General features: G+C 41.2%; 1 protein-coding gene across 1 annotated transcript in view; it reads right to left on the minus strand.

Annotated features, from left to right (window-relative positions):
* Window positions 1–5710: 5710 nt before the first annotated feature.
* Window positions 5711–13181, minus strand: part of LOC110286383 (nuclear RNA export factor 2-like) — a 19275-nt gene continuing 11804 nt past the window's right edge. The window contains exons 12-21 of the mRNA XM_021152753.1: window positions 13054–13174; window positions 12916–12971; window positions 12657–12764; window positions 12497–12555; window positions 12269–12384; window positions 12136–12178; window positions 11515–11587; window positions 10856–11035; window positions 6016–6076; window positions 5711–5912 (exon numbers count right to left, since the gene is read on the minus strand). Of these exons, the coding sequence (XP_021008412.1) occupies window positions 5877–5912; window positions 6016–6076; window positions 10856–11035; window positions 11515–11587; window positions 12136–12178; window positions 12269–12384; window positions 12497–12555; window positions 12657–12764; window positions 12916–12971; window positions 13054–13174 (853 nt within the window). The 3' untranslated portion in view covers window positions 5711–5876. The remainder of the gene's footprint in view (window positions 5913–6015; window positions 6077–10855; window positions 11036–11514; window positions 11588–12135; window positions 12179–12268; window positions 12385–12496; window positions 12556–12656; window positions 12765–12915; window positions 12972–13053; window positions 13175–13181) is intronic.

A 13181-nucleotide genomic window follows, 5' to 3' on the forward strand; every position in this document is an offset into this window, starting at 1 on the left:
GCAATTGGATTGGAGCAGAAGCTGTGCTCCACTCACCAGAAGTCTTAAGATCCTGTGGCGTGTGTTGTGGGTAGCTGGCGAGTGTCAGCCTACCCTGCGCCCCAGCTGCCCCGGTGCTTTTCTGACAGGCGCATATCTTAAGAAATCTGCTTACACAATACTTCTTCAAACTTCCTAATGTTATGACCGTTTGATACAGTCCCTTGTGTTGTGGTGAACCCTAATCATAAAATTATTCCATTGCTACTTCATAACTGAAATGTTGCTGTTATGAATTGTAATGTATTTATCTGATATGCAGGATATCTGATGTGCAAGCCACAGGTTGAGGACTGCTGCAATAGTATATCCTGAACAAAATCTTTAGGGAAGGATGACTGGGCCAAGATCCAACCAAGAGCTGAACCTTCAATCTGAAGGCAACCTGCTGGCTGAATTCTCTTTTCTTAATAGAGGTCAGTCTTTTCTTTCTCTGATAGACTTTAATTGATAGGTCTGCTTACCTATAGTACAGAGGCTGATATACTTAAGGCCTAGTGATTAAATGCTAATCTCATGGGAAACTACCCTCGGTAGGAATATTTAAAATGCTCGATTTAAAATGCTAGATGCAGTAAATACCTATCACTATATTTTTGACATACAAAACCCACTTTGAACTAGAAAACCAACCATCATACGAAGATCTTGTTACAAAGGCAGGCTTTTCAACCTGTGCGACTCAGCTCTCCCAACACACCCCTCCCAAAATCATGGAGCATTATCGCATGACCACCATCCTTTGTCGCAGTTTAGGGTAGTAAGAAACCCTGGACATTTTTGTTGTTGGCTCATTATTCACCTTGCCCGTGTTTGCCTCCTCAACCTAACAGCTCCATGTTCACCAGGAATTTTTTTTTAAATAGTATCACTGAATCTTAGTGGATATGGGGACTAGAAGAACTCAATACATACTCATCTCTACTGCAGAGGAAAGTCAGTGCTGGCCATGGTCCTGTATAGTGGACTTGGAGTAATGTTCTCATCCATTGACTAATTGTGCCTTTCTTGCACTCTGCCATATCATTTTGTACCCACATCACAGGTTCTGGGGGTCCTCCTTGTCTCCTCATTCCAGGAGCTCCAGAAAGAAGGGACTGTGCATCTTTTGGAAGGACACTGAAGAAAGGCAGGAGCCCTGCCAGAGCCACCACCGGGTTGAGTTCTGTCTCCTGCCTTGACTGCCTTGACTGTCTGACAGGGCTGCACACATGTCAAGGGCCCCAATGCCTCAGACTTATGGGAGTGCAGAAGACTTTTCCAGGTGAGATTAGGAGGGATGGCAAAGCTGAGTGTGGTCTGAATGTGGCTGTTGAGTGTGAGCAGAAAATGTCCACTGTGGCTTCCTCCTCCGATGCTTACAGCATAAAGACTGCTCAACCTGTTGAAGGTTCCTAGTGAAATTGCTTAGCCATGCCTCCTGTTCATTTGTATAAAAAAACTCTCCTTCCTTGTTTATCTTTATGCATTAATCCAGCATCCATGATAAACTATATGTAGTAAACACACTTAAATTTCCAGAGCGCTGAAGGCTCTCAGACATTAATGATCCCAGTCTACCTAATCCCAGATTCTCTAAGTCCATGTCTCTCCTTGCTTCATTTCCTCACTGCCTCTAGTGAGAGGAATCCAAGGTGACACAGCACACAGATGTCCACTAACCGTCTGCTCCTCACTTTTCTCTCACGGACTCAGGGAGTGGAGGTTGCAGCAGTCACTGAAGTTGTTCCAGGTTCTTGTGGAACACACAGTGATATCTGCAGAGGCCTGCAGAGTCCTTACTAAAGAAGAGGAAAGCCTTATTAGAGTAGTCAGTGTCCTCTCAAATTCAAACAGAGTTTGTGGCAGTGGAACAGAAAAAGGGGACAGGGCACTCAGCCCAATTAAAGGAAGGGAGTGGGGCCTTCAGTGAAAATAGCCTGGGCCTTGAGATAACTGATCAGACACTCCAGGGTCTACAACCTTCCAGATAGGACTGCAGGGGATATAATTAATTTACTTTATTGTGATGATACAAGACTCCCGGGGGCGGGGTGTCATTGTGAGATCAAAGCCTTTCTAAATCTAGGACACACTTGGATACAAATTCCTCCTCCTTATATGATTGGTTACATTTTGGGTGGAAGCTAAAGAACTAAGGCCTGGGATACACATTTTCTTCATTGCATAGCTTAGGTTTAAAGCTTCTGCTCTTGGATGTCATTTCTGGGGGGTGGGGAACACAGTGTTCACACCCAGGTATTGGCTTTTTACAGTACAGGGCTTACAGGGCAGTGGCATCAGAAGGGTCACGACACGGAGGTAAATACTGTGATCATCCTGGGAACGATCTAGGAAAGCCTCCACGCAATCAAACAGGACAAATGGAATCTACGTTTGCAAAAGTAGCAATCGTGTAGTGTGGAGTAGAACAAAAGCAGGTATCCCAGGAGTAAGAGTGTCAGGTAGAAAAACAAAAGACAAAAAAACCAAAACAACAATATTTGGGGAGAAACTGTTGGGACATGAGAACTTGAAGTATTTTAAAGGAAATTCACACAATAGCTGGAGAGTCCATCCTAGAAAAGGACTCGACAAACGCCACTTACCCAGTTCCCATAGTTGCTTCTGGGGCTAATTCCATACAGATTCCTAGGCCACAATGAGGCAGGGATTTGTCCACTTCTACTCTCACATTAAAGCCCTGGAAGACATGTCCCCTTTTCAAGGTGGCTATTACCTTGGTATCTTTGCATGTGGTGTGCAGGAAGCTACTAGGGTGACATAGGGGAAGTATTTTCTTGGAACTATGGCCAAGTGAGTTTCATAGCCTGTAGCCTCACAGACTCTCACATTTTCCTGAACTGGTGTGTGTCCAAGTCCAGGGAAAGGAAAAAAGACAATTTGTATGGACTTTCCTGGTTATGGCTGCCATTTGCTGCATTTAGATGACTCCACACTCACACAATCATTATAGAAAATATCATTATATAAACTGACACTTTGCTGGCTAGGTTTATGTCAATTTGAAGTGAGCTAGAGGGACTTTGGAAGAGGGAACCTTAGTAGGAGAAATTTCTCCACCAAACTGGCCATTGGGAATATTTTACTAATTAATAGGGCTGGGGTGCTATAAGAATGCAGGCTATGCAAGCCCACAAGCAGCATTCTTCCATTATCTCAGCTTTAGTTCCCACCTCGAGTTTCCTGCCATCACTTCCTTCAATGATGGGTTATGATGTGAAAGTGCAAGCCAAATAAACCCACTACTTCCCAAGTTGCCTTCCGACAGTGTTTTATCCCAGCAACAAACCTAACCTAGGCAAAATCGTCTAGAATGAGAGAAAATGACCACTGAAGAGCCGACCAAAATGTATGACAATCCCTTTTCCTCCTGTTCTGCACGGAAAGATTGTAGGAGCCAAGGGGGGTGCAACAAGAACACAAACCACAGAGTTAACTAAGCAGGGCTCATAGGGGTTCAGAGTGAAGTGACAAACATGGACCCTGTATGGCACTGAGCTACATCCTCTGCATACATCCTGTGATTGTATAGCTGGGTGTTCTTTTGGGACTCCTAATAGTGGGAGCAGGGTTGTCTCTGACTCTTTTCCCTGTGCTTGAGACCCTTTTCTTCTTACTAGGTTGCCTCATCCTGTCAATAGGTGGGTTTGTGCCCAGTCTTATTGTGATTTGTTAGGCAATATTCTGTAGCTATTCCTTTGAGGCCTGCTCTTTTTCTTTTTGAAGGGAAATGGAATAGAGGTGGATGTGGGGGAGGGGAGGGAGAGAGACTGGAAAAAGTTGGGGGAGGGGAAACTGTGGTTGGAATGTATTGTATGAGAAAACAATAAAATAGAACAAAATGTATGGCATATGGAGTGGATATATACAGATTTATTTCAATAACTGGTACAATGGAAATGACAGGTATTAAAGTGTGCCACTGGTATTATAAGTCAATTCATATGAAACTTACACTCACATAAATGTATGTATATGATAAAAATATTTCATATAACACTAAGAAATATGTATGATGATTGATGTGTTTAAAAATAATGTACATGGCTGGAGAGCTGGCTCAGCTGTTAAAACACTTGTTGATCTTACAGAGGACCTGGGTTCAATTCCCAGTATCCACATAGTGGGTACCAACCATGTGTAACTCTCATACCACAGTAACCTATGCTCTCTTTGGGCTTCACTGAGCATTTCATAGATGCTGTACATAGGCACACATGTAACCAAAACATCCATATTCATAAAATAAAAATAAAGAAAAAAGAGTGGTGTATATAAAGATTTCTCTCTTTTTTTTTTTTTTGGTTTTTCTTTTTTTTCTTTTTTTTTGGTTTTTCGAGACAGGGTTTCTCTGTATAGCTCTGGCTGTCCTGGAACTCACTTTGTAGACCAGGCTGGCCTCGAACTAGAAAGAGGGTAAGGAACTGTGGGAATTGGCAGAAAGTAGTACTGTCTGAGCTGTCTAGGATCATTGTGATTATAGACAGATGGACTGGTTAGGCCACGCCATGAATTCCATGGTCACTGTTCAGAAGAGACATCCAGCAGCTCAGAGACTCTGAGTTAAGCCCAACGATGTGAATGCTCAACCGCATGTGGGGGTCGTCTCCATTTCTTATAAGGAGACTAACAAATGTGCATCAGGGCCCTGTTTCCTCCATGTTATGACTGAGAACTGACTTACAGAAACTTGTGTCTGAGTTCTTACATGTAAGAACAAAGTTAGCGTGAACCTCTATAAAATTCTATTCTATCCTGAAAATTCATATTAAGTAAATATTTGTGCTTTTATCTTAAAAAGAACAAAGTAGGCATTATTCTTTTATGCCATGAAAACTATCTCCTTAGTTCATACTTTATTGAAATCCATGCTCCATCATATAGTGCTGTCGATGCACATGAAATACTGCAAGTGTTAAATAGTAGGCAATTACAGCAAACACAGTGAAGGCCAAGGGTAACTTAATGTGTAGGACTGCAGGCCCCAATTTAAGGACCTATAATTACAAAACTCTGTATCACTCTTAGTTGAATTTCATAACGTGTGCCCATTTATTGTCTAGTGTAAACATTACAAAAGAGGAAATCCATGAGACAGGAAACAAACTTTGTAGATTCCTCATTTTTTAACATTTGCCTAGAATTGGAGATTTCTAATTGCCTCTCTGAGAAAGGTCCCATAGAACTGTCCAAAAAGTAAGACTGTGCTCTATTGTTTTGTTAGTGACAACTGTGCCTGAAGGCCCTCCTTCAAAACCATAGTGATGGAGCACCCTGCATCTTTCCTGTGAACAATGTGTCCACAGACAGGCTGACTCTCCTGATCTCCAGCATGGTCTAATGTTTTTTTTATACTACTTTTTGTACAGCTCTTTACAGAGTGTTAGGCAGAAAAACAGTAGGAAGCATCGGGAGAGCTCATCACTGCAAGTAGCTCTTACCCTTTGCATGAGGATTTATTTACAATGTATCTACCGAAGCAATCCTTACCAATCTGTTTGGGGCCAGCCAGAGGTTAAAGCAGTAGAAGTTTGGAAACAAAGGTCCTGTTGGTCCTGGTACCTCTGGCTCTTGGCTTAAGCAGGAGAAAAGCAATTCAAGACATAATAAGCAAGGTAAAGAAACTCTTTATTATGAAATCACAAACAACTTTGGAGGGAGACAGAAAACCTGCCAATGTGGAGAGGGGGGTTATATTACTTGGTCTACATGTTAACTTTTGCTTCTTGGTCAGACAGGCCTCTCTCTATTCCCAGGTGTGGGAAAGGCCTTATAAAGGGAAATAATGTGGATGAGGAGGAACACTCTATCCATAGGACATCTTTAGTATCCTTTTATTTGAAGAATTCCTTTGGGATCTTGCCCTCATTCTGCAGGGAAAGAGTTAAAATGTTAGAAGAGCCCCGAATTTGATCTCCATTTGTTGAAAGCATAGAAACATCCATATTTTACTACTAGATTCTCAGACATCACCTGGAGAGCAGTGAAGGCCTCACCAGCTTTGGTGTAGTCCCACTCGTTATCTTGAAGGCACCTAGGGAGACAGAAAGAACATGATCAACTGAATAGATACAGAAAGCACCTTTGACAAAGTCCCACACTGCTTCCTGATAAATGCCCTAATCAGAGTAGGAACTAAGGGGGCATATATCAGCATGGAAAAAGTTTTAAACAATAACCTTATAGATAACATTATGCTAAACAGTGAAAAATTCAAGGCACTAAGATCAGTGGGAGAAGACAAGGGTGTCTACTCTTTCCACCTCTTTTCAACACAGTTCTTGAAACCTTATCTAGAACTTTAATAAGAGAAAGAGGTAAAGGGATGCAATTAGGGAAGGAAAGGGGAAAAGTGTCTTTTTATTTGTAGATGATATGATTCTATACCTAAGGGAACACACTAATGATTCAACCATGAAAAATTCTTAGAATCAACAAATACCTTCAGGAAAGAGGCAAGATACCAAAGCAGCACTCTTACAAAATTCTTAGCCTTCTAGCATACCAATGACATTAAGACTGAGAAAGAAATCATGGGAATAATTCCATTAGCAACAGACTCAAAATTAACTTGTAATGTACCTAACCAAGGAAGTGAAATACATGTGAGATGAAAACTTAAGAACTCTGTACAAAGATAGTAGAAGAAACTAGAAGGTGGAAAGGCCTATATTTACAAATCAGAAAAAAAAGTATTGTGAATCATGTATTCTACAAAATGATCTACCAAGTCAATACAATCACAGTAAAACTTGCAACTTGATTCTTCACAGAAACAAGAAAAGCTATCCAAAAGTCATATGAAAATACAAAAGCCCCTGTCTAGCCAAAGCAGTTCTGAGCAGTAAGAATACTGCTGGAGGCATTACCACACTTGACTTCAAGTTATAGAAAAAAAAAAACAACCCAGTAATAAGAACATCAGAGGATTGGCACAAAGACAGACAAAAAGATCAATAGAATAGATCAATATAATAGAATAAGCCCAGATATAACTACATGCAACTACAGACACCGAATGTTTGCCAAAGGTAAACAAATACAGATGGAGAAAAGAAAGTTTTCTTCAACATATAGTTAAAATCCAGAAAGACTGGATATCCACTTACAGGAGAGTGAAACTATATTCTTCTCTCACTCTGCACAAAAAGCAACTCCAAATGGATGAAGAACCTCAACATATAACCTGAAATCCTCAAACTTCCAGGGGAAAAAACATGAGCATACTACAGGATACAGGTATGGATAAGAACTTTCTGAATGGGACTCCAGATAGCAAAACCAACAATTAACAAATGGAACTTTGTAAGATTTCCTACAAAGTTTCTGTAGAGGAAGGAAACCCAACTGAGTGAAGAGGCAGCCCAAAGAAAAGGAGAAAATATGTGTCATCTATATATCTGACAGAGGATTAGTATAAAAAATATACTAGAACAAAACAAAACAAAAACCAAAAAGCATGAACATCAAGGAAACAACTCAATCGCAGTAAAAATTTGCTTTGGGACTGAATAGAAAGTTCTCAAAATAAGAAATATTCAATCCTTCATAGAACATGAAACAAAATAATCACAGGAGGTAGAGGGAGGGAGGGACCAGGGAGGAAAAGAGAAGAAGGAGGGAAGAAAAGGGGGGCAGGAACAGGTATTGGAAAGAATAGACATACAGAGGATCAGGAAATTGAATAGAAACATGTAGCAGAGGGGGATGAGGAACTGGGATAGCCACTGAAAGTCCCAGACTCCAGGGAAGTGAGAGGCTCCCAGGAGCCAATGGCAATGACTTTAGCAGAAATATCCAATAAAGGGGAGATACAACCTGTAGAGACCACCTCCAGTAGATAGACATGGCCCCTAGATAGGGCCACCCACTCATCTCAAAATGTTTAACCCAAAACTGTTCCTGTCTATAGAAAATACAGGGACAAAGAGTAGAGCAGAGACTGAAGGAAAGGCCATCCAGAGACCACCTACCTAGGGATTCATTCTATCTGTAGACACCAAACTTTCACTTATTGCTGATGCTATGAAGCACTTGCTGACAGGAGCCTGGTATGGCTGTTCCCTAAGAGCACCTGACCAAAATAGATGCAGATACTTACAGCCAACCATCAGACTGTGCCCAGGGACCGCAGTGGAAGAGCTAGGGGAGGTACTGAAAGAGGTGAAGGGGTTTGCAACCGCATAAGAACAGTATCAATTAACTGGACCACCCAGAGCTCCCAGGGTCTAAACCACCAACCAAAGAGTATGCATGGAGGGAGCCAGGACTCCAGATACATATATAGCAGAGGTTGGCCTTATCTGACTGGCATCAATGGGAGAGTAGGGAGGCTTGATGGCCCAGCATAGGGGGATGCTAGAGGAGTGAGGAAGGAGTGGTGAGTGGGTGGAGAAGCAACTCTATATAAGCAGTAAGGACTGTTAAAAGGCACTCTGAGACAAGCTGAGCTGCCTAGAAGTCACTCAGACTAGCCAAGTAGTCTGGAAGAAGCAGAGATGAACTAAGCTGCTTAGAAGCTCAGTGTAACAAAGGATGCTTTTCAGCTTCTTGAGCTGCTTTCAGATTGTGGAATGCACTCTAGGTTTCCTGCTTTTGTGAACTGTCATCTATGCTGGCGTGGGTTTTGGCCATGCCACTATCTTTGAGTCATTTATGCTGTTAACCAGCTCTTCATCTACGTTCCTGTTTAAGTAATGTTAAAAGAACTGTTACCAAGTTGGACTTTGGTAGTATCATTACTTTTCTCTGTCATCAGTTCCATAGCTGGGGTTTCTTCTTCCAAGGTGTGTCTAGTTCACAAGAATCTATCATATAACTGCGACAGATTCATTGTAAATTATCTCAGGATAGAATTGCTCAGTTAAGTTCAGTGATTATAATCATTAATCTCACTTGTGAACTAGATGCACCTTGGAAGAAGAAACCCTAATTTGGGAACTGCTTACATAAGACTGCCCTATAGGTATGTTTATGTGATGTTTTCTTGATTTTAATAGATGTAGCAAGGGTTAGCCCAGTATGGGCAATCCTAGCCCTGTATGGGTGGTCCAGAGTTGTACAAGAAGGCAGGATAAGTAGGGAGCAAAACAGTAAGCGGCATTTCTCTATGGTCTCTGATTGAGTCCCTGCCTTCATGTTGCTGCTTTGTGTTTCCATGGTGACTGACTGTAAGGTGCAAGCCACACAAGCCATTTCCTCCCTATACTGTTTTTGGCAATGGAATTTATCACAACAGTAGGAAAACAAACTAGGATAGTGACCCTTGATTTTTTGTGACCCTTAATTTTCATGTGTCTGGATATTCATATCTTCCTCTAGACTTAGGAAGTTTTCCATTATTATTATTTATAAGCTTTCTACTCCTTTGGAGGTTGAGAAAATGCCTTCCTGAATACCAATAACTCAAATCTCTGCTCTTTAGTACTGTCTCAGAGTTCCCATAACTCTCTCCATTCTTCACTTTTTCCCAAGCTCTATTTTTCATGCTTACTAATGCTTCTGCATGCTTTAGCCTCCAGTTTATGCCATCTATCATATTGTAAATTTAACTGAAGGTACTTAGCAAACAGAGGCAAACATGATCAAAACCTAAACATTTGTCAAGTTTCTCGTAAGACTCTTGAAATAGTTCTGACTTTATGATCATTGAGCTTACTTGAAGCGATATATATATATATATTATCTAGAAGTTGTCCTATACTGATTACTGCACAATGGAGGAGGGGTGATAGTAGCTGTCCTCTTTACTCCTGTACTAATACAGATCCTTTTGTTCAGTCATGAGTTATTTGCATGGTGTTAAGGGTGTAGGGGCTCTAAGAAGCTTTCAGTGTTACTGAGGAGTGCCTGGTATTGGTTTTCAAATCTCAGCTCTGGTCCTTTTCTCAAGTGTGAAGTAGTTCTATGGATAGCATATATGACATGGTATGGTGGTTTGAGTGAAAATGACTTCCATATACTCATACATTTTGATGTTTAGTCACCCTGGGAGTGGAACTGTTTGAGAAGGTAGGAGGTGTGGCCATTTAAGAGGAGGTATGTCACTGGGAGTGAGCTTCAAAAGTCTCTCTCTGTAACCCACAGATCAGGATATAAAGCTCTTAGCAACTGCTCCAGCCCCATGCCTGTCTGCTTTCTGTCATGATGATCATCATGGGATAAGCTTTGAAAAGTGTAAGCAAGACCCCAATTAAATGTTTACTAAGACTTGCCTTGGTTATGATATCTCCTTATAGCAATAGAACAGTAATGAAGACACATAGGCTCTTCATTTTCTGTCTTATAGGATGCAGACATGGTGGTTTTCCACCTGACATTCCAAGTTCTTATCCTGGTCAGTTGGTGCGGGAATACTACTCAGCATGTTAATGTGAGTAGATACTGGTGGGAAGACTTTGTTCATCTGTTATATTCCCCTGCTCTCCCTTATAGTTTCTTAGTACTTGTTCCTCTTTATGCTTCTATAAATGAAACTGTTTTCTTAATGTAGTTTTGGTATATTTAATATACAGAAATGCAAATAATTATTGCATTATTAATCTTATATTAAAAAAACATTTTGTGTTTGTTTTTCACTTCTAGTCATTTCTTAGTTTATTCCTCATGATTTTCCATATATAAGATATGCCACATGGATGGTGTGGTGTTTCAAAATCCCTTTAAAATATCAGTATAGATTAGGACACACATTCCTAAATTTATTTTGGGGAGGGGAAGTAAAATATCACAATTACTTTTCAAATTGCCTGCAAAGCACCATTATTTGCTTGATCTCTCACCCCACCCATTTCTTTGCAAACCCCATACTCACTTCTGAGACCAGTCAAGTTTCATTCCAGATTGCACAGAGAAAGACTTCACCATTTCCTGCTGTTCTTCAGAGAGTAAAGGCTTGAATGATGTGTCAGGTACAGGCAATGACGTGAAGGCCTTTTGTATCTCTTTGGGACTGGCATTCCTCACAATCAGCTCATCGTTTATGATGCAAATTCTGAAAGAAGAGTGCACTCTAAGGCAAGTTAAGAAATGGATAAGCCTACATTATCAATGGCAATCCTATATTAACTGCCAATCACTAACCAGATGGTTTCCACATTCCATCTGTGCCTGGCTCCCAACATCCTTGTTTGGCTCTTTCTACCCATCCCATATAAAGTTCAACCTCTTAAAGACCAACTTGATTAGAGTTTTGAATTTTACCCCAATGTATTTACCCTGCACAGCAAAGGAAGACCCTGAATCAGAGCTAAGTCCCACATCTTGGCCAATGACACAACATGTAAATATTCTATCAGGAAGGAACCTAGTATCCTGATCCCAAAGTCCACACTCTCAAACACAAAGCTTAATTGTTGGCTCTATCTGTTGGCCTTCTAGAATATTGAAAATATCCTGAGAACTGGATTATCATAGTGTCTCACTGCTGGCTTTGGGCATGTGCAGGAATTTCAGAAGCAACACAACGCAGACCTTGAATCGCTGCAAGGGATAGCAATGAAGATCCTCGTGAAGGCACGGATGCAGCCTCGAAATTTTCCTTCCACTTCAAGGACAAGAAACAATAATGTTTTCTTAGGATAGCACCTTATTTACATATGCAAATAGTATTCTCAATTCAGGGTTTTATGCTGAAGGGGTCAGAACCAGTCAGTTATTGGCCTGGAGTCAGGAGGGTATGGCATGAATGGGGAGAGCAATTCATTGCCATTTGATGTGTTCCTTTCAACATTTTGAAGCCTGGGATAAATCACTTCCAGTGTTTGATTGGTCTTTTTCACATTTGTCACATATATAAGTTTAATTAGTCACATTTTACAAATAGAGAACTGGAGATTTTATGAAACTGGCCCAAAGCTACAGAGTATGGAGCTAGGATGAGAAGCAACAAACCCCTTAGACTGGGTCCCTTACCTGTGAGCAATTCGGTAAAAAGGCATGGACAAGTTAGATTAGGATGGTTTGTGGGCAGTAGAACATAGAGGAGGACAAGAAGGAAAGGTACGGAATGAGAAACTGGCCAATTGCTCAGAGGTACCCATCTAGTGGAGGAAGCACCAGGGGACCTAGAAAGGAAATTCTACAGATACCCACCTTCCATGAATAGTCCATTCACAGAAAAACAGAGCATCATTTCCTGAAAAGGAAGATGGTAAGAGCCATGAGCACAGGATCCTACATACGTCCAGATTTCTGGGTATGACCTACAGAAGAACCAGACACTCACCGTGTGGAGAAACAAGTCCACCAAGAAAGAGCAAAGATCATGCTGAGTTTTGGGTAACAAGCTAAGAGAGTTCACGATATCATGTTTTGTGTGCTTCAGCAACTGCAGTCGCATGTCTATAGAGGAGTGAAGAGGTAAAGGTCACAAGCATGATACAACCTAGCCATTGACACTGAAAATTGTGTCCTTCACTCCCTTACCCTGCCCAGTCCTCTCCATCACACTTACTTGAGTCTTGCTGCCTCTTTAGATCTCTGTTGTATTTGAAATATTCTTCCAAGTTGTTCCTTGGAGAAAAGAGGAAGAGAACAGCATGCTCTATTCAATACAGGCACTTTCTAAGGAGAGGCACACTGCTCCAGAACAGAGCTTGAGCTGTGATACTCACAGGTCTGGGTCACTGACATCAAAAGGAACTGACAAGGAGAAGCAGGCCTGGTCATGGTAAGCATCGAGAAGACGAAGTCGATCTCCATTGTCATAAAACAAGTAGTACCTAGGAGAAGTAAGGAGCAGAAAATATAGAAGAGGTTATCTCTGTGGTCTGAACCCTAAGAGACATGAAATCAGCTATGGGCAAAATGTGATTAGGTAGTTCACCTTGGCTCAGCTTCCTCCACATTTCTTGTAGTTCCAGGGGTACTTACTCTTTCAGAAATTGTAGAACTAGATTTTTTATGACTTCAGATTTGTTACAGCTTTCCTGAAACAGAAAGTCATTTCAGACTATATATCTAACAAAGTGTCTTTTGGAATACCACACATCCTTCTTGGTCCTTTCTCACCTTGCATGGTTGAGGGACCTCGATGTCCATTCTTGTTGGTACTATTAGGTCCTTGCCATCCTGAGGCTTTCCTGTTGGTACTATTAGGTCCTTGCCATCCTGAGGCTTTCCTGTTGGTACTATTAGGT

This window comes from Mus caroli, chromosome X, assembly GCF_900094665.2.
Source record: "Mus caroli chromosome X, CAROLI_EIJ_v1.1, whole genome shotgun sequence".
Lineage (NCBI taxonomy): Eukaryota > Metazoa > Chordata > Mammalia > Rodentia > Muridae > Mus > Mus caroli.